Source organism: Tripterygium wilfordii, chromosome 2 (assembly GCF_013401445.1).
Source record: "Tripterygium wilfordii isolate XIE 37 chromosome 2, ASM1340144v1, whole genome shotgun sequence".
NCBI lineage: Eukaryota > Viridiplantae > Streptophyta > Magnoliopsida > Celastrales > Celastraceae > Tripterygium > Tripterygium wilfordii.
In genome coordinates this window covers 1,205,760-1,227,785 of record NC_052233.1, presented here as the reverse complement: position 1 = coordinate 1,227,785, position 22,026 = coordinate 1,205,760, and the positions used below count along the sequence as shown (strand labels likewise).

General features: G+C 36.5%; 2 protein-coding genes across 2 annotated transcripts; both read left to right on the top strand.

The window, feature by feature from the left end:
• The first annotated feature begins 1,614 nt into the window (after positions 1–1,614).
• On the top strand, positions 1,615–14,010 carry LOC120014599. The gene is made up of 15 exons (XM_038866595.1): positions 1,615–2,028; positions 3,009–3,411; positions 3,564–3,741; positions 3,829–3,968; positions 4,144–4,972; positions 5,132–5,232; positions 5,429–5,573; positions 5,655–5,723; positions 5,854–5,899; positions 6,500–6,936; positions 9,042–9,121; positions 10,906–11,041; positions 12,402–12,588; positions 13,249–13,331; positions 13,449–14,010. Exons 1-15 carry the CDS (start codon positions 1,929–1,931, stop codon positions 13,569–13,571), a joined length of 3,057 nt encoding a protein of 1,018 aa, XP_038722523.1. The 5' UTR covers positions 1,615–1,928; the 3' UTR covers positions 13,572–14,010.
• LOC119980148 (cell division cycle-associated protein 7-like) lies at positions 13,865–20,512 on the top strand. The gene is given in 9 exon segments (XM_038822813.1): positions 13,865–13,869; positions 15,633–16,031; positions 16,509–16,636; positions 16,906–16,958; positions 17,076–17,191; positions 17,521–17,604; positions 18,188–18,317; positions 19,866–19,884; positions 19,887–20,512. Coding segments are annotated over 9 exon segments (1,158 nt in total). The 3' UTR covers positions 20,111–20,512.
• The last annotated feature ends 1,514 nt before the right edge of the window (positions 20,513–22,026 follow it).

The window sequence follows — 22,026 nt, the reverse complement described above, 5'->3', positions numbered from 1 at the left end:
AGAACCAATGATCTTCAAAAATGTTTTTTAGCAGTAAAAATCTGTTTTGAAAATGGATCTTGGGGAAGCCCTCACTAATGGGCCTAGCAACTCGGGTTTATAAGGTGTTGGATGGGAGCCCACTATCTCAAAAGCCAATGACTCATGTGTGACTAGGTCCATCCCAACACTTCTAAACCATTCTCAACCCATTTCATTTTTTAAAGTAAATCCATCGATCCACATCAAATGTCCTCTTTTTTTTTTTTTTTTTATCAATAATTGAATAAAGCCTTACTTTTCATCTCCTTTCTTTCCATCTCTCCCCGATTCTTCTCCTCTTTCTCGGATTGCATGTTCATCTTTGCAGACGAAACAACTGGAGGACGACTGGATTTGTCCCCAAAGACAGCATTTCAGGTGGCGAATTCACCATTATATATATATCCAGACTCCTCATCTGTTGTCTTGAACGAGCCCAAGTCACCACGATATTTTGTATTGGTATTGAGTTCGATGTTCTGTTAGAGCTATTGAGTCCCATTACTACTCAATCAATCTTTTTGTAAGCGATTTTCCTTAGTTGCGAAGAAGTGAAGTAAGGAGTAGACTAGCTTGAACATTAATCATAATGAATTTGAGTACTTGAGCTTGTTGTTATTGTTGTCTCGTTTCTCTAATTTCTTTTATTGAGTACTTGGGCTTGCTGTTATTGTTAGGTCGTCTTGATTGTAGCTAAACTATTAAGATTGAGTCCGAATGTGCTGAATTGGAGTAGCACCATAATTGTTCGACAATATGTCTGAGTGGGTCATGTTCTGGCATTTTGATGGTTGTTGTGCTTGTGTACTTAGTTGACAATGATATCTCTGGCTGCAGTAAATTTCCCAGCTAACAACCTCAATCCTCTGTGTATAAAAAAACTATCTTATTATGTGCCAGTCTTGATTCTTGAATGGGCTTGAGCAACAGTCAACAAGATGCAAGCAATTTGCTAACTAGATAGGCACAACACCAACCAAAATGATCAGTGAGGCAAATGATAGAAACTAAGAAGCTGACAAAAAAAAATTGCAATATTATTGTTTGATAGCAGAAGAACCGCCACGTTTAACATGAAAAAAATTTAATTCATTGAAAATACAATTTCTAGTTCTCATCTCTATCACAACAACACTCCATGCTATGATTGGACAAAAATAATGAAATACGAAGTGGACAAGGCCATCATCGAAGACGAGTCCAGTCGTCCACCAATTGTTTCGTCAGCGAAGATTATTACGTAGTGAGAAAAAGAGAAGGATCGGGGAGAGACGGGAAGGAGGGAGATGAAAAGTCAAGGCTTTAGTCAATTAAGAATAAAAACGGGCAATTGATGTGGATGGTTGGATTAAATTTTTAAAATCTAACGATTTACGTACTACACAGGACTAATGACCGATTCTATGCCTCCTGTCTTTGCTGACGGGGAACCTGATGAAGTATAATTGAAATGATTTAACAACATGTGGTCCAAATAATTTTGTTAATAATGGCGGTGTTGTCCTAAAGTTGTTTTTGTTTATAGTCAATTAATTATTGACTTGTAATAATTTCCATTTTTCTAATGGACAGATACACCGCAGCAGATTGTAGCCCTGGAATAGTATACGTGTCTCTTACGAGCAACGACGCCTTCGACTTCTCTCTCTTCTCACCACGTTGGTTTCTTTTCTTCTTTCTCAAACAGATTTCTTGCTCTTTTCAGATTCTCCCTCTGGTGTTGTTTGAATTGATTTCCTGATAAAGGTCAACACCAAGGAAACCCGAATTCGTGTCGAATTGTTGTTCTTAGTTTGATTTGGCGTGATCTTGCCTTACAAATTTCCAAGATTGGTTGATCGGAGAAGACTCTTCGGGTTTCTTTTTTTTTTTTTTTTTTTAATTTTCTGTGTTATCTGGTAGTGACAATGAAGGCGATGGAGACAATACAAGATCTGATTGAGGAATTGAAAGTTAGAACGCTGTGGTGGGCTCTGTGTATATTTGCCGTTACTTACTTCTTATCTCGTAAGTTCGTTCATCCATTTTAATTACGTTGGAGTTGTTTATGGTCAACAAGCAGTTGGAGTGTGTCTTCATGGATAATTCTTCCTTTTTCTTGTGTTTTTAGCTTGTTTAGCATTTGTTTTAGGGCGTTTGTGGGTGTCTTGGACGATAAACGATTAGCTTCTTATTTCATGCGGCAGTTCAGCTAGGGTTTGGTATTCGATGATTCAGTGTTTGTCAACTTTCATTAGTTAATGGTAGTACCCCTTTATATGTTTTAGCATTTGAATGTGTTCTATTAGGAATGTCATGGCCGTTTTCATCGATGGATATCTCTGATTTGAAATGATCTGGTTCGGTTGAGCAACATAGCAATTTTGGCCAAGAATCTACTTTATTTCTGTTTCTTTGAAATTTTCTGTCCGTAAATCAATTTTCGTGCAATCTGACATACACACATTGTTGATTGAGGCTTTGTTGTGGGTTGACCTTTCATGCACTTCGCAATAGTCTATTTGATTAGAGCTGCAAATAAATTGAACTGTATCTTGTGTTCTTTGTTGGTTCTCATTTTCTTGCATACAGTTTTAATTTTCAGTCACTTATGTATAATAAAGTATAAAATGGAGTACTGATACTACCGTTTTGTTTGTTTTCTGAAACATTTTGTGTTTCAGTAGTCAAGGAGTGAGAGGAGACTGTATGAGAAAGTAAAAAATTGGGTCTTGTAGTCCAATGATCTTCTTGTTGAATTTCCAAAAAGCTTTAAGAAATTCAGCTTTAGGTTCCTGTAGGATTTATGAGGTTTAAACTAGTGATAGATATGGCGATTCTTCTTGGTATTTTTTTTTTCTCTTTGCATTTCTCATGAACCAAACTGTAGAATAATATTAAACAATGCAACTTGTTCACTATGGTAATCAACACTTAGTCTTTGGACTCATTATTTTGAGAATGCTGCTGCTCTACATTACCTAATCATAACAGCGTATTTTATACAGATACAAGTTCATCAATGTTGATGAACTTGCCCATATCTATTCTATTTGTTTCGGCATTGCGCATTCTATGTAACGAGGTGCAGTTCAGCTGGAAAGCTCGAACAGCTCACCGCCAAACCTATTTGTCTCATTTGGAGAAGAAACAGTTATCCGTAAATGATTCAAGGCTTTCTACTGCACCACCCCCGCCAAAGTGGAAGAGAAAAATTGATTCTCCTATTGTGGAAGCTGCTATCACTGATTTTATCAATAAAATATTACAAGATTTTGTGACAGATTTGTGGTATTCTGATATCACACCAGACAGGGAGGCCCCCCGGCTGATGCATGCAGTTATTATGGATGCCATTGGTGAAATATCGGGAAGAGTTAAAGAAATCAACCTTGTTGATTTGCTAACAAAGTACTGTCTCTGTTCTTTTCCTTTGTTTTTCCCCCTTCTTCGAATTTCTATAAAAGAAGAGAAGTAAAATTTGCATGTCATTTAGACCCTATGTTAGTGTAAATTGTAGTTTGCCAAAGAAGATCTAACAAAATGGTGGGTGAATGTTTCAGGGATGTTGTTGATTTAGTAGGTGACCACTTGGACCTTTTTAGAAGAAACCAAGCAGCAGTAGGTGTTGAGGTAATGGGAACATTATCTTCTGAGGAGAGGGATGAACGATTGAAATATCATCTTTCTGCTTCTAAGGAGCTACATCCTGCACTGATATCTCCTGAGAGTGAGTACAAGGTGTGAGTGGAGGGTTCTTACAACAACATGTTTTGCTTTCATAGCCAATGGTTTGTGTTCCTTACAAGGCGTTATATCTTTTCACAGGTTCTTCAGCAGCTTATAGGTGGACTATTAGCTGTAGTATTAAGACCTCGGGAAGCCAATGTTCCTCTGATTCGTTGTATTTCTAGAGAGCTCGTAACTTGCCTGGTGATGCAACCTCTTATGAATTTAGCAAGCCCTGGGTGAGTAGTTGAGTTATTCTTTCTTTGTTCAGTATTATACTGTTCCATATTTGGTTTTCATTTTTTTTTTGTAGTTACTTTTTTGAATATTTTGTTTAACGCATAAGATATTTAATTGCTTTCCTTGCCATGGGATTGTCTTGTCCTTATTGAGAAACAATTTCTTTTTTGCCAGGTATATCAATGAATTGATTGAATCTATATTACTTGCCTTTAATGATGATAGCACTAAAGAGGTGGGTGGTAGTCAGTCTGCAGGAGGCAGACATAATGATGATTTGACTGCTACAAAATTTTCATCCTTGCATTATCAAGGACATGATATGGCTTCGGCCAAGGTTGATGACTATAAAGATACATCGGTTGATCAAAGGAGCTACCAGGAATTGCTGATGCAGCCAAGACCCGCTGATTGGGCACAAATGCTAGAGGTTGCCACTCAAAGAAGAACTGAAGTCCTCATGCCTGAAAATCTCGAAAACATGTGGACGAAAGGAAGAAATTACAAAAAGAAGGAGCAAAAAAAAGTTAAAAATATAATCCAAGAACCTATTGCAAAAGGTTCTGGAAGTAGTGCTGTGCCTGCGAGGAATTCGGGGAAGGAAGGGCTGACCAAGAGTGGAATTCCCACAGGGAAAGAACAGAAACCTGTGCTGCAACTTGCCCCTGATATGCTAGGTGTGAATGAACGGGGGGTGCATTTGTCACAGAATCTTCAAAAGCAATTATCTGTTGAGGAGGGACTTCATTTTGGTGGATTGACAGACAGTAGTGAACTTGTCATAAATGGAAATCGGAATAGGCTTAAGAGATCCAATAGTGCTTCTGTTCTGAATGTTCAACCTGATATGAAAAAGGTGTTTGCAGTTGATGATGGAGGGCCGATTATATCGGAGTTTTACAGTCCCGATTTTGGCAGCCGCAGTGAAGACTATAGTGTTAAAAGGACTTCGGACATGTTAATTCATTCTGTGGGACTACATGTTCCGAAGCTAAGATGTAGGGTGAGAATGCTTCAACGAAAATGCTATTGTACATATGAACTTTAATCATGAGCTGCTTTTCGCTTGTTTTTCAAACTCATGATTTCATTTTGATCACTTTTGGATATTTGCTTCCAAAATTAAATTCTTCTGTGCCTCTTGTCCCTTATGTTTCTACAGGTTTTGGGAGCATATTTTGAGAATCTTGGATCAAAGTCCTTCGCAGTCTATTCAATTGCAGTGACAGATGCAGAAAACAGAACTTGGTTTGTGAAAAGAAGGTTTCAATCTAATAACTGGACAGCTAGTTTATGCTGTAAAATTTGGTGTCCATGTGACCTTTTGATACATCATATTATTATATACTTCCTACATTTTCAGTGCAGTAATTAAGAAAGCTACTTAAAATTTCAGATTAGCACTCCGTAACTGGAAATTCTTTGCTTTATTCCTCTCTTGTTCCCCCTACCTCTGCAGATACAGGAATTTTGAACGATTGCATAGACATCTGAAAGACATTCCCAATTACACATTGCATCTGCCCCCCAAAAGAATATTCTCTTCAAGCACAGAGGATGCTTTTGTTCATCAGCGCTGCATTCAGCTTGACAAATATCTACAAGTATTTTTTTGGTCCATCTCTCCATTTATTTTTTAGACCTTAATTTTTTCTTTTGACTTTAACATTTCTGCCTTCTTCCAGGATCTTTTGTCCATAGCTAATGTTGCCGAGCAGCATGAAGTGTGGGATTTCTTAAGTATTTCCTCAAAAGTATGCATCTTACTGTGTTATAATTTTTACTGAATGTTTTATCTTTTGTTTCCTCTTTCATTTATTCAGTTTTTTGTTCCCAAAAGTATGAATTATTCTGAAAATCTCCCCTTTTTTTTTTTTGTTGAAGAATTACTCCTTTGGAAAGTCTTCTTCAGTGATGAAAACATTGGCAGGTATATTTTAACTTTTAAGTTTAACTATGTATATTTGTACTTTAGCTATTGCATTTACGTAAGCTTTGTTTGCATTTGGGTTTTAGGTGACTATTTTTCAGTTTGCTGTTTTGATATCCAATCTAACCCATATGCAGTTGATCATCATTTTTATGCAAGATGTCGGTGGTTTTTCCTCCCACCATTCTTTGCCCCATTTTTTTAAAGTGCGAAAGATTAATATTATTGATAAAGCACCAAAGATGCAAAGATAGTCGTAATTTTTTTAACAAGCATTTGGCGGAAAGAAAGTCATACATAGAATAATCTTGTAGCATCTCTTGATTTGCTGTGAACCAGTTTTTGTTTCTGATCGAATCTGCCCAGAATTCCCCTGAGCTTAATTTTCCTGTATTTTTTTTATGAGCATTTAATGGAAAAGAAATATATACATGGAGTAACCTTTATAGCTTCTTTTTGATTTTCTGTAGACCAGACAGGCAACCTTTTTGGTTTTGCATTTACTCAGCAATTCTTTCCTTGCAACTGTGTTTAATATTGCTGTCTTTCCTTATTTGCCTATCGGATTCTGACAGTTTAAAGTTTATTAACATGAAACAGTTAATGTCGATGATGCTGTGGATGATATTGTACGCCAGTTTAAAGGGGTTTCTGATGGTTTAGTGCGTAAAGTTGCTGGTGCATCACCCCTTTCAGAGGAAGCCTCTTCTTCAATCTCGAGTAGGCACGTGTCTTTGAATTCAGATGAGATGAATAAATCCATTTTAAGGCAGAATATGTCGGAAACAGCAAATACTTCTTCTGATAATGAAGCAGATGACAAAGAAGTCAGATCTAGTCCGCAAGGCAGTGGTTGGCATTCAGACAATGAATTGATCTCAAAGAGTTTTCCACCCCGGGTGGTCAACCATGGTGAAGAATCTAGAAATTCAGTTTTAGAGAATACAAATGTGGGAGTGAAGTCTGAATGCAGTCCCATGACAAACTTGCTTGTAACCTCCTTCAATATGGAAGATCCAATTGGAATGCCACCAGAGGTATTGAGATTTTAGCTTCTGACTTTTTATTATCTCTTGCTTATTCTGCTCACATGTCACTATGGATGCTTTATGCCAGTGAAACACCAAGATGTTGCTTTTGTGTGTAATTTTAAGTTGGAGAGATGTTTTTATATGTAAATGTTAGAATATGTATAAATGATGTGAAATACCCCTACCCAACAAGTTAATTTATTGGGTTGAATGACAAAATAACGAATCTTGACATGGTATAGGAGCCGGCGGCTTGGGTTCAAACGCAATATAAACCCCTATTTGTTGTTGCCCCGGGTGGGCCTTTGTGTGTGTTTGTTGTTACCCCAAGTGAGGGTCTTGTTTGAGAGTAACCCTAGTATTGGGCCTCGTTTGTTGTGCACGTGTTGGGCCATCTGATTGCCAGCCTACACGCGAGGGGAGTGTTAGAATAGGTATAAATGATGTAAAATGCCCCAACCTAACAAGTTAACTTATTGGGTTGAATGACAACTTAACTAATCTTAATAGTAAACATGTAAGTTTTGCCGGCAAGAAGTTCCTCATCACGGCCTACCTCGTATTATTTCGTCAGTTATTCACTTATTCTCATTCCAAATGGAAATTATAGAGGTATTTGTTTGATGGTTGTATATGAGCAGTGGTAGGGATGACAAAAAGAAACTAGAGTTTGTTAATAGGCAAAGGCCTTCCCAGATTGGTTGAGCAGAAGGTTAAATATTGTTTAATATATGAGCGTATAGCTTCCTTTGTATAGTTGTACATAGCTTTCTTTGTTTTTATTTTAGTCCTACATTGTATAGCTAATATTACCTAGCTCTCCTTGTTCAGTATATATACATAACTCAAGCGTGAGGAAGACTCACTTACACATATTCACCCAAATAAGAGTTTATCTCTCTTGGTTCCTTTTTCACATGGTATCACAGCCAAGTGAGAAACCCTAATTTTTTAAGTCCTTCTGCCGCTGTGCAATCACCAGTGGTGTGTCCATCCATTGTCAAATCAAGTGTAGAAGCTGACTGGAGGACTTGTATAGTTGTATATAGTTTTCTTTGTTTTTATTTTAGTACCACATTGTATAGGCATGACCTAGCTCTCCTTGTTTAACTCAAGTGTGAGGTGAAGACTGACTTACGCTATTCACTCAAATAAGAGTCTCTCTTGGTTCCTTTTTCACAAGTACTGTAACATAGTTTTAAATTGTTATGAAAAAGTCGAGGCTCATAAAGGTTGAATTGTGGGAAACCAAAACAAGGTGGAAATTTGTTCTCATTTGAAACCTAGTAGCAAAACCTCTTGTAAAATTAACAGGTGTTGGAATACTGTTGGAAGGTCTGACTGAGTAAATTATAAATGTTAGGAGTAGCTTGAAAATTGCAACTCAAGGAGTATTATGCGGAAGGCTAAAAGCTCTAGGGATAGAGAACCTGGTGATGTAGTGAAAGAGATCTAGCTGGATGATTTGCAGCTTCAAGAGCTGATACCAAATTTTACAGTTAATCATATGGTGGGAGAGGACCTAGCTATGTCAACTAGGACACAGAATAAATTATTGTGTGAACGAAGGCATTCTTCTTCGTTGAAATTAAACGTCTCTTTGATTGACTAAGGATACATGGCTAATTCCATTCAAGGAAACTTATTACTTACTCTTGGTTTAGAGGAAACTCTAATGCAGATAAAATATTTTTCGTCAATCTAATGGTCCAATCTCTTGCTGATGACGTACTTGGGTAGTTGCATGGCATTGCCTCTGTGCCCTTGTTAATAGATTTTCTCTTTTGCTTTTTTTTGCAAGGAGCAAAAATCAGTTAGCATGTAAGGAACGTATACATATTGGTTGATATGCAATTATGTTTTTTATATTAAATATTCATTTCATCATTATATATCTTTATTGTTCATGTTTTATTCATTTACTGTCACATTGCTTGTTGTCGCATATCACTTTGCATTGAGGCATCTAGAATTTTTGTAAGTAATTTGATTTATTTGTAGACTGATGTTAGGTTTTATGCTATGTTTGGTTGAACAGCATGATATTTTGTTTTATTTTCTTTTTAGAGACCCCATTAATTATTGGATGTTGCAATTTTAATTTCTTCCAGTGGACCCCGCCAAATGTAAGTGTGCCTTTGTTGAATCTTGTTGATAAGGTCTTTCAGCTGAAGAGAAGAGGCTGGCTAAGGTGAGCTGATTTTTGCATTATATAACTAAGTCTGAAATATTTGCTATGAAAAATCATTACAAAAAGGAAACAAAAAAAGAAAAAATATTTACAATGTTAACCCCATTTTGGGCTTTGATACCTATTGTTTGGTAGAAACTTTGGTTTGATTGTTCTATGCTTTAGGTATTTGACGTTGGATGGAGAATCATGTTTTCTTGTAAAAAATTAAACTCTGGATCAATTAGCAAGGTCTGGTGGAGTTGTTTAGGTTTTAAAATATCAGAATCTACTTACAAGAAGTTTATTGAGTTTCTACTGCATGCTCTGCACCTAGTACCCAGGACAATTGTATTCTCAAAATACTCTCTATGGTAGGTAAATAATACATAGCTATACATATTCTTTTGTTTCCTAGCCCAGATATATCGATTTATCTAGGACTCCTAGTTCTACTTACGACAATGTTTACTAATTGGGAAACTTACTTACGACTCTGACTTTAAATGAATAGTCATAGACCCAACATTGAGAACCAATAACCAGCTGCGCCTACTTGTCTAGACTGTTGTAAACTACACATGACACTTGATTCCAGACCAAAATATCTTATTTGTTTGTGTCAAACATCTAACTCTTTATATATGCTTCCACAAATTATATTTCTTTTCTAACCAACCAATAGATGTTGCATTTCAATTACTAACATTTTTTCCTCATGAAGCTTCTGAAGTAAAGAAGGTTATTTTGTGGAGACTTCAAACGGAATTTTTTTATTCCTCCTTCCTCCCTACTTTATGAAATACGATTGTAGTAATTTTTAACTTTAAAGAGTCTATATTTGAGCCCCTACTTATGTCGATCGTATGGTATAGGCACTTGGGGTTGATTTATGAAAGTGTTGATTCTTAGCACCCTTGCTCCTCTAACTTCCACACCTACACCGAACTTTTACCTTTTCATTCTTATAATTTCCATTTTGAATTTGGTTTGCTGGCTAGCAGCTGTAAAAAGGATGTTAAAGGTTTCGAATAGCATTAGCTAATCTGCCTTGTAACTTGAAACCCATTGGTGATCTTTGGTAAACAACTCCCGTGCATAAGTGTTCCGCAATGGGCGAGGTAGGTGACAGGCAAGATTACTCAGATCTTACCTCCACATAATATGTGGAGAGGTTGTTTCCAGGAATTGTACTTGTAAGTTGTCCCCTCTAGGTTGTACTCATGCAACGCTACGACTGTGTCACATGTTCGCCTGTTCCTTAGTACTCTTTAATAAAAAAATTTGCATTCTAAAAAATATGTTGTTATAGACTCTGTATGTGTTCGCATTGCTCCTTCTGCCAAGACCAGAGATTGTAGGCAGGCATACTTTTCCATTCATTTTTTTCCCTCTAATATTTTCAGTAGTGAGACTAATTTTAGAAGAAATCATTTATGCTCTTTGCCAACAATTACTGACCCTTTCCTGAATTTCTATCCTTGTGGTGTTCCTTCATATCTTGTCTGAACAATCCTCTCGACCTTTTTTCTTTTACCCATTTTTTTCTCTTGATTGCACTTTTCTTGTCCTGCTTGATTGAAATTATCTTTACTCTGTCCCTTTCCTGTATGTTTTTTATTTAAATATTTTTCTATATTGAAACTTATTATAAAAGGAGTTCTTTTGGTCCTAAGCCAACAATTATGAATCCCTTACTGAATTTTTTACTCTTATGTTGCTCCCCCTTATCATGTTTTCTCTTCCTGCTGTAATTCTGTTTTATTGGTCTAGACTTTAACACATTCGTACATTGGTTGATGCAGAAGACAAGTGTTTTGGATATCTAAGCAAATACTACAGTTAGTCATGGAAGACGCAATTGATGATTGGCTCTTGAGGCAGATATATTTGCTTCGGAGAGAAGAAACTATTGCTCAAGGCATTCGGTGGATTCAAGATGTAAGGACTTTTCCAGTTATTGGAACCAATTGATTTATTTGCATCCCTGCCTTTCTTTTTTTGCCTTTGTAACAAGAAAGATTAAGGAGAAACTGACAGACTGACAGTTAGTAATCTGAATTATTTGAAGCTGTTATTCTTGAATGAAAAACAGATTTCCCAGGTGGTGTTGCACGAATGGGAAATTTCCATTCACCAACTTTCTTGACTGAAACTAACTTCAAAAGCTTCTTACTACAGTGGTTATCCAATGCTAAAAGAACTCGCCTTGGTGTGCTAGAGAAAAGTTTTATTAAATTTGTTGGATATGTAAGAATGAACTAATAAATAACACACAATAGCTTGAAGCAATTCAAGGGGATATTGCTTTGGACTCAATTATTTTATTTATGCTCTAAAAGTTCATTGCTTTTCTCAAGGATTCAAGCTACTGAAAGATGAATAATAGTTGAGATTAGGGATATAATTTTCTATACTGTTTTGACAAGGAGAGGTTTTCAAGGTCTTAAAGAGGAGATTTAACCTTTAGGAGAGGTGGAATAAAATTTTTAAGAGGTGTCACTGGAAAAAAAATTTAGGAAAACATGCTGGAGGATATGGCTTATGGTACTGTGGTTTTTTGGTGATTTCCATTTTGACATGTATAGATTCTCAAGTTAAGCTTAAGACCTAGCTGAGCTGAAACTGTTGAACAGGACTGAGTATGGGTGAACCCCTTATTTTTCATCTTTGGATCACTGTCTTTATTGTTTTAGAATTTCAAAACTTTTCAAGATTGGATAACTTATGAAAGTTTCAAGATGCAGTTAGAGAGGGGTCTCCCTGAGCCTAGGTGCAGAGCATGCAGCAAACACATTCTTGAATTGGTTCATCTGTTATTTGAATTGTTGACATTTATATATATAACAAAATATTACATAGAAAGAGCTTCAAGAATACAAAGATTTATTAGTTTTGGCTTTTGGGTACTAGGTAAGGTGAGTCGAGCATCTTTTGACATTCGAATGTTTGGTACAATTCTTTATAAGTTTTAACTTGTAGTCTTCATATTCTGCAACCCCTGTTCCCAGATTGACACACTGCTTGTTAGGCATTGAATTCACGTAAGTCATGAACTTATAAAAGTCACTCAAAACTTTTCTTACATGTTTTTTTTATGTTTTATTTTGTTTAACCGTGAGCATTAGTGTCATTCCTTACAGGAGTCCAAAGTGATCGGATATCCATCTCTTTGATAAATATGATTTCTATTATTGAGTTGACAACCTTAAATGTTTGTCTTGTGTGTGAGTGTGTGTTTGCAAACTCGAAAGGTCAAGAGCAATGTGCACATTCTGCTCTAACTATGAATTTTCTTTAGGCTCTCTGGCCTGATGGCACATTCTTTACAAGAGTTGGGATTGATCATCAGAACAAGGAAGATGATCCTCAACTTCGTCAGCAACCATTTCAGACTACAAGCAGCGACAAGGTCTCTAAACCTGGTTCTTTTGAGCAGCAACTCGAGGCTGCTCGTAGAGCAAGCGATGTCAAGAAGATGCTCTTTGGTGAGTTAAATTCTGTTAAGACTGGACACTATTCTTGTGCATGCACGTATGTGCACTAAAAAATTGAAAGTTTTGTCATCATTATCATCGAGGTATTTGGTAAAACAATCATATTTCAGAGTTATTCTTAAAATTTGCTGTTCTCTATGTTACGCAGAGGATGCCAACAAAAATAAATAGCATGGTTGTATAATAGGGATATCAGTTATAGGTTTGAAGTTGGGAATTCTATGTTCTAGGATAATGTAAAAATCTGTCTGCTTTAAGGGACAGTGTCCTTGCAGCTGAATGTTTGTGTGTTGTGTCAGTTACTCCTTGATCAGTTTTTACTTTTGTGAATGTTAGAATGATTGTGGCATGATTTGTATCATCAGTATTCTAGTTTGTTTGAGTGACAAAAGCATCTCTTTACTACAATAAGTTAATGTTAATATTTTGCTACTTCTGCAGCTTTTTGTTTTCTATTTTGTCCTTCTCTATCTTTGGCTCCGCTCAATCGATTTGCTTTTATATTTTGTGAAGAAGTAAAATTTTCTCATCTACAGCTAGGAAACATCTATCTGTTCTACTGTTTTTGATGTTGCTCCTGCCGCAGTACTGTTTTGGGTGTCTTAGCTCGTCAGGGGTAACAAACTAATAATTTTCTTGCTTTCTTATTAGATGGAGCTCCAACTACTCTGGTTAGCTTGATTGGGCATAAGCAGTACAGGCGATGCGCGAAAGACATTTATTATTTTACTCAGGTTGAGCCTCTTATCCTTCTTACTCCTGCTGCTGTTCTTGCACATTTTAATTATTTTAGTAATATGCTTTTTAAACATTTTAGTCAACCATGTTGTTTGTTTTAATTGTATTTGCAGTCTACCATCTGCATAAAGCAACTTTCATACGGGATTCTTGAGCTCTTACTGGTATCAGTTTTTCCCGAGCTTCGGGATCTTGTGCTGGATATTCATCAGAAGATGCATGTTGGACCTCTTTAAAGAAGTTACATTTCTGCGTTCCTGCGTTCATGAGGCTCTGGAGGTCATAATCTAATCCAAATCGTTAAAATTTATTGTTTCTCTGTATTTTCATGCATCTTATATAGAAGCAGGGAACATGATCAATCAATGGAATACACATTGTTTTGGAATGCGGGAAAGGGAATTGCTTCGCCAAATTCTAAGTGCCCAAGTTGTACATTTAGACCTTGTACATAATTCATCTTTTGTGCATACCAATTGCTTTAGTAGTACCCATGGATTGGGTTTTTTGTGGTTAGCGGATCGAGTCCATGGCGTTAGTTGTTCTTTTGTGATAGTTTGTTTCAGAATTCAATTCTTGTAGATATAGATATAGTGATATATATTCTTGATGTATTGTTCAAATCCTTGAAGAACCATGAGGATTCATGGAGAACATTTTTTTAGTTGTCCGCCACTTTCCCTCTCAGCTGGAATTTATATGAGTATCCATATTTTTTTTAGCTCTTAACTCTAAAATATTTGAGATCAAAGTAGATATATTAATCTTGAATAGTAAAACCTAAATCGCAAACATTAAAACCTAAACAATACATTTTAAACCTCTTTTTTTTGGTAAGTACAAAATTTTAAACCCCAAATACTAAAACTTGAACATTAAATCCTGACTTTTTTTGGTAAAAAATTTTAAACCCTAAGTACTGATTCAATTTTAATTTTAGTCATTTGATCAGATTTAAGTGCTTAAAAAATAGAGGTACTTGTATAAATCACAATGAAGATGTTTGTACCTGGAGAAAGACTGATGACTATTAGGGATAGCAACGGGTCGGGTACCCTTTCAATTAGTGAATACCAAAACCGTTTCCATTTAAGGTACCCAATACCAAAACCATTCCAAAACCGTTTAAAAAACCATTTAAATTTTCAAAACCGAAACCGTTCCATAACCATTTACCATCAGGTACCCGTTTACCATTTAACTTTTAAATTTTTTTAATTTTTCTATAAATGTATAATTCAATTTCTTAAAAAATAATATGACTTATCATGTTATATTTTGAATATATAATTTGTAATTCGATTATATTATTTTATTTAATATGTTTGTTCATGTTAAAATTTAACATCCTAATAATATATCTTTATATATATAGATGGTATATAATATTATTACTATAATTCACTTATTTTATTAACGGTTCGGGTACCCTAAATCCGGCATCAAAAACCAAACCCGACCCTAAACCATAACGGATATGAAAATCAAAACCAAAACCGTTTCCAAACCTTATAGGATCGGTTTTCGGGTTTTAAATGGATCGGGTATCCTATGAGTAGTGCTCGGATCGGTTTTTTTTGCCATCCCTAATGACTATTGACTGGTGTGTACCTTTACATAAATTGCACAACTCCAAATAATATAACAAACTAAGGTTTCGTTTGGAGCTTCGTATAGAATAGTATAATTTTGTTATCAAATGTATAAGTTAATCGTAAGATAAGTGAATGTAATCCTATCTCGTGTTTGGGAAAACTCTGGCATTAGGTTTGTATAATGTAATTCTTATACAATACAATGTTTGATTTATTGGTAGATAAAATGATAGTATAGGATATGTAATAATATATCTAAACTATCCTCAACTAAAACAATTACTATTTTTTAATCATTTTTCACTCTTATCAGTTTTTATGAAAATTTAAAGATAAAAAATCGTTAGATTTTTATGACTAGCGTGGCTAGAAGTGTTTTTTTTGAAAGAGTAGGGACATTATATAAAATGGCAAGTTGCTAGGGTTTTGTTTTGTAAAAAATAGTGTTTTTTTGTCATTTGATGTATTACCTCTTATCTTAAGCACTCCGTATAAAATTAAAACGTGTTAGAGAGCTATTTTAATATCATACAGTCTATACTAATCTCGTTTTGTATAAAGTTATATTATCCTGACTCATGAGATTTTTAAAAACTACCAAACACCTTATAATATCATTAAAGAATAATTTTATACTCTACACCAACCCAACCCGACCCTAAGTTGTTATTATTTTTCATAATTGAAATGACATTTTATTAGGAGCCTTGGATTGGCTATACAAAATTCATCTCAAAAGTTTTCAACCCTCGAAGTTTTTCCCTCCCTTTCTGAGAGAATGGTGGCTACACGGAGCAAGAGAGCTCATGATGATGACGACGATACCAAACACGACGACAGCGAAATCGACACAAACCGCTTAATAACGGTAGGGGAAGAGAATGGAGGATTTGGATTTAGTATTTCCGTTTCGGGATACGAGCAGTCCCGACAGCAAAGGATCAAAGAGAACAAGGAGAAGCTGCAAAAGCTGGGCATTTTCGACCTTTCTGTCAAGCTTAAGCCCCATATTGTCAAGAAAACTGGCCGAATTAATGGTTCATCTGGGAAGAAATCTCAGAATCAACTGCTGGATTCCGCCCACACCAGGCGCTCTTCTAGGTATTGTTATGAATCCTGATGGGTTTCTGTTTTTCATTGTTGTTTATTATTATTATTTTGTCTGTGTTGATGTGTGTGCGGTTTAATCGGTGAAAAATAGAGGAAAAGATGTTAGCTTTATTTTTTGTTTAGGGTTTAACATCAATTTTTGACCTCTCCATAAGAAGCCCACATATATTTTGTTTTATTCATCTTTGGCTGTCCAAAATGGAGGAAAGGAAATGAAAACAGGATAAAAGTTGGAATCTTTTTTTGCCCCTACTTCTTTTCGGTTTATCCAAATATGAGTAGCAAGCATGATGCGGAGACGTACGGTTTTGTTAGGTTTATTGCTTTTGCAATTTATACTATGCTATATGTCCTGTAAAATAGTCGAAATTTGGTGTTTGGTAATGTAAAATTGAACTCCATTTCATTGCCAATGCCATCTTTATGTAATGATTTATGAGCATGACCGTTTTTCTTGTTTTCTGCTAGATTGGAGACCCTAAAACCAGTTAATTACAGGGACAAGCCTACCAAAAAGAAGTGGGAGTCCTCAGGTAACGATGAGGAGGGGAAGCGAATTTATGATTCAGTCAACAGAGAGCCTGCCATCAGTGCAGGTATTTAATGTTTTGCATTATTCGAAATGTTGTGTGCCTAGATGCTTTGTGGGGGTAGGGGCATGATTGATTTCTGGGTGTTTGAATATGTGTTACCTAATAGTCTCTCTTTTTTTATGTTACCATGTTTAGGCAAATGAAGTGTACTGTAAGACTTTAAGAATGTTGCGGTAATGAACCCGAAAAATAATAATGTTATCAATGGCTAGTATTTTGACTTGTTATAATTGTAGGGAAACCTTAGAATGTACTGAAAATATGGTCAGTAGATTATGAAATTTTAGTAAATCTAGATATAGCTGTTACCATTGTCTTAAACTCTGTAAATTATGATCATAACAGACCCATCTTAAGTAAAGTGCATGACTTAAAAATCCATCCAATCTGTGTAATAAACATGAACTATTTCTCTATAATCTTTGTATATGCACAAGTGCAGTGTTCTAGTAAGTTGCCATATTGCCTTGTTTGGGTTGGTGGAACTAAATGTCTTCAATTAATACAAAATCTGTTGACTGGATTTAATTGTGCTGCTTCTGCCAAGAGTGTACTACTGTAGCTCAGTATGCCAAAATAGTGCTGGTCATGGCATCTAAAATTTTGGATAGTTGTTCTTTTCTAACCTGAAAAGCGTACGTAAATATAGGTTAGTCATAAAAATCCAGCTGAGTTAGGTTCCTAATTGGTTATTTGAAATTCCAAGTTTGTATCATTAACATAAATCGACTTCCAATTTTAGAATGAATTGAGGAATTTTCAGTCTGGTGGAAATTACCCAGTTTCTAATGATTCCATTTACTTTAAGATCTTTGCTCTACAATTACTGAATGTAGTGTTGTTACAATTAAGCATGCCTGAGAGTGAGATGAAATCTGTCAATGCAGGCAGAAAACTCTTGGGCATCATACACACTGCGACAAATGCGACTTGGCTCAAGGGCAGTTTTGTGGACATTGCTTATACAAGAGGTAGTTTTCGATTATCATCAACTGGACTGGAAGTAATAATTATTTTGTGGAAGTATCACAATTCTCTTCTTCTTTGATACATTTTTTTGTTTTCAAGGAAGAAGGCAGAATAGAGTGTTGATTAAGTAGGCTGTCCTTGTTAATGTATGCTTAACTCTTTTAAACTTCTTGATAAGTATTGTTTTTCAGCTCTTCTATCTGATTTAAATTGCTTGAAAAATCATTCTGAGCACTTAAATAAAGCTTCTTTTCAACAGTCAGAGACACTCCCCATTTCATTAAATGTAGCGATAGAAGTGAGTACTACCGTGTATCTCATCTCATTCTTATTGGCGCCAGAATAGATGGATGCATAGAACTTCTTCTATGATCACCAGAAACCCACTAATAAAATTGAAATCACCTCTGAATTTTGAAAAACGGCCTACATTTTTTAACTCGCCAACTCCTAGTGACGGGAGCATTGAGCATTTGGCTTTTCCATTTTATTACGAGAAAAAGCACTCTCTCATGGTATGCCATGATGAATTTGTCATTATGGATGATAATACCAGTTTGTGTTTAATATTCCTGTATTGTGCAGATATGGTGAGAATGTCGTAGAAGTCAACCAGAACCCAGAATGGATTTGCCCTGTCTGTCGGGGTATTTGCAGCTGCGGTCTTTGCAGAAAGGCAAAAGGATTGGCACCAACCGGTGCCCTTTATAAGAAGGTTTGTTCAAATCTCTGTGTAACACGAGTTTGTTGGTGGTTAAGACATTTTTATCTTCATTTATGGCTGTTAGAACTTAGAATATATCAGTATAATTTAGTTTCCTAGTTTATGTTATTTAGGTTCTTGTGATGTTTCCTTAATTTCTAAGTTCTCTTAATTTCTAGGTTTAACTTTTCCTCTATACCCCTATATAAGGGACTTTTTTACTACCAATATATCAAATTGATATGATGAATCTTTTATTTTAACACTGTATTGAAGCACTAGGGTTCGTGTCCTTAATTTAGAAAATATGGTTTTTTCAGTTGTGCAACCGCCGCTCTTGGTGACTTTTGAGAGCGGTGGTAGCATCATCAATACCTTTGTTTTCTCCTTTTCGATATTAATGTTGTGGATCACGGAAATTTCTCTTGAAATCCTAATTTTCTAAGTCCTTCCATCTCTATGCAATCACCAGCAGTGTGTCCATCCTTGGTTCGCCTGTGCATCAACTCCGGCAAACCCTCTGGTGGCCATGATTCTCGACCATCGCCTTTGTGCAATCACCAACGGTGTGTCCATCCTTGGTTCGGCCGTACATTTACTTTGGCGAACTATCTGGTGGCCCTCATTCTGAACCACCCCTCTTGTATTAAAATAGTTTGCTGCTTATTTGTGTCTATCGCAATCCTCCGACTGACTGTGCAATCACTAGCGGTGTGTTCATCCTTGGTTTAGTTGTGCATCAACTCCGGCGAATCCTCCACCCGCTATGCACTCACCAGAGGTGTGTCCATCCTTGGTTCAGCCGTGCATTAACTCCGGCAAACCCTCAGACTTTCTGCCCTCGGATTCCCCCCATCGGCGAATTTTTCGCTGACGCCACTCGCTGCACCTTGCCCAGAAGATTGCCCCAGTCCTTGCATTGCCGGTACTGTCAATCAATGACCATCAGTAAGTCGCTTCTTGCAGTAAAAGATATTCATTTGCAAACTCAATATTGTGCTACCATATTGAGTTTGCGAGGGCGTGTTAGAAGATATTATTATAATTTAGTTTCCTAATTTATGTTTATTTAGGTTCTTATGGTGTTTCCTTAATTTTTAAGTTTCCTTCATTTCTATGTTTGGCTTTTTCTCTATTCTCATATATAAGGGCTCTCTTTGTACTACGTAATATTATCAATCTTGATTTTAACAATGACCATGGATCTCGTTGTGCCTGCTCAAACTCATTCAAGAGTAAAAGGATTAATGCATGACCAACTTCCATGCGCATGGCATATACAGACAAACCAATGCACAAGAGTGAATATATGTGTGTATGTTCATATATAATACATGTGTGTGGGTGTCTACAGATTATTGCAGTTTCATCTTTGCAGTTGCGATTTGCCAATGCTTTTTTGTGGTTTGTGTGTTTCATGCTTTTGTAATTGATAGTGTACCCGCTATCAAGTGATATAAGTTCCTTGGTGTAGTATTTGAAGATCAAGAGATAGACCTAACAGGTTCATTTTTAGCATTTACAGCAGAAGCAATGCAAACCTTTTTTCTGACTTTTCAGGTTGTAAGGCTGGGATTTAAGCTGTGGCTCATTATCTCCTCCAAACTCGTAACACAGACCCAACTGATGTGGAACTATTAGGGGCTGAAAGCTGCCATTCTGAGGATATTGATACAGGTTCCCAGCCTTCATTGCTACTCAAGTCTCATTCAGCTGCAGATGATGAGGATACTATGAATTTCAGAAGCCTTAAGCAGCAGAGGTTGATCATGCGACTGGTGATGAAATGGAAGTGCGCGGCTTAGACAGCATGAATAATGTTGGATCTGAAGAAGAAAATAATGATAAGCCCCGTGGGTAATAATGATGTGTTAACAGCGAAAAGAGGCTAAAACAGTCTAAAGTGGCTCAAATTTACCTGAAGTTAGCTACTGTCATTGGACAACTTCATGCTTGAAGATGCCAATGACTCATTTTGAAAGCCAAAAGTACTTTGGTCAATGAGGAGTTGAGGTATGTATATTGAGCATTTGTGTACGACTTGATAGTACGAAGATTTTGTGAAGTACAATAGAAAAGGCGTTGATCTGCAGATTTTGTCAAAGATACTAGGCAGACTTCTTGTATCTGGTTTTCCTTACCATTGTTTCAGGAACCTTGTATAGAACATATTCAGGTAATCTATTCAAAGATGAACTTAGCCAAAACTGTAATGCTGCTTCATACTGAATGAGCTATGTATCACATTTTTTTGACTGTGAATTCTGGCCTGTGTAGTTTGCTGCATAGACACATCTCCACAGGCAACACTATTCAGATTAGTTTGTGAAATGGATTGGTGATTGAATCATGGGTGTCAGAGAATAGGCCGTAGAGGAAGTATTGCCGGAGATTACTGACCTCATACCAAGAGTTGAGGGCTTGAAGACTCTTGTGACTTGTCTGTTCCTGAAAATGCTAACTGTATGTTCAAGTCACAATTAATAGTCCCACCCTTTACATTGAGAGATAGCCACTGCACAGTCTTGGTTGTTAAGGCAAACAAAAGGGTGTCCAGAGCATGAATCATACCCAGAGCTCTTCCAATACAGGTTTTGTAAAGTCCCCTCTTTAAATTCAAGAAACTGTTAAAAAAAAAATTCAACAATATTTTTTTTAATAACCGAGAATTTCACAACCCAACATGTTCACAGAACAGCTGTGTTTTCTCTAATCTCAGGCCACCAACTCAATCCATTCCATGCTAGCAACATGTAAGATTAGGCCGAAGCCTACAAAGGAGATCATGCAACAAAATAACGCACGCTGGCTAGACCATGCAAGGAAATAATGCTAAAACTACTGGGCGTGGGAACACTGCCAATCTGCCATAAATCCTCCAGCCTTGGCCTGAAAACATTATCGCTCTCATATTCATCTGTGTTACTGACCAAAAACCAATATGTGAGATTGAAACTTGAAAGGCAAGTAACTGATACCGGATCAAAGGTGCTGGTATTGATGGCAAGGAGAGAAATCTCGTCGACCTCTGACCTAAACACGGCGAGCTGAGCATTCTTTCCGGCAAGGGCGAGGCGGCTGTCGCAAGGTGTTAGTTGAACCTGATTGAAAAAGAAGGAATCTTTGGTCGAAATGCAAGACCAAATGTAAACCCATCAGATTTCTGAGCTTTAGAGTCTGAACATGGATTGAAAACGTTTTTGTCATCGGCTTTTGTCATAACGACAATCACCACCTCCATGATCATGGCAGCCATTGTAGGGGTCACTATGGTCCTCTTTGTCTCTGCAACAACAAACTACTCAAAAAAAGATCACATAATTATATATGCTGCACATAAACCCAATAATCCAAATCAAAGTATTTATAGAAAGAAAGTACCAGGATCACAATGAATTTTCAAAACAGGACTCAAATGGGATTTTATCAAAGGCGGTAATTGATCAATCAAATGATGAATAGGGCTCAAAGGGATGGAGATTTCAAAGTATGTAATTTTTTTTTTAATGTAATAAGAACCTGGATGGTCATGAGGAAACCAAGAGATTTGCCCAAATACGCAGCAGGTGAATCTCGTCTTGTTCCACGAACGGCTATTGAAGTTGAGTGCCCAATTGGATTTTATGTAACTTCCTCAAGTTGTTCGAGCTTGAGCGTCACACCTGCCATGTCTGGTTACCATAACTTGTACCCAAAACCGTCAACTTTCTTATACTTATTC

Excerpts from the sequence above, each read along its gene's own strand:
- LOC120014599 (XM_038866595.1), top strand. The coding sequence starts at position 1,929 with ATGAAGGCGATGGAGACAATACAAGATCTGATTGAGGAATTGAAAGTT. Across the intron at positions 4,973-5,131 it reads TTCCGAAGCTAAGATGTAGG|GTTTTGGGAGCATATTTTGA; the intron begins GTGAGAATGCTT and ends ATGTTTCTACAG. Across the intron at positions 9,122-10,905 it reads AAGAGAAGAGGCTGGCTAAG|AAGACAAGTGTTTTGGATAT; the intron begins GTGAGCTGATTT and ends TGGTTGATGCAG.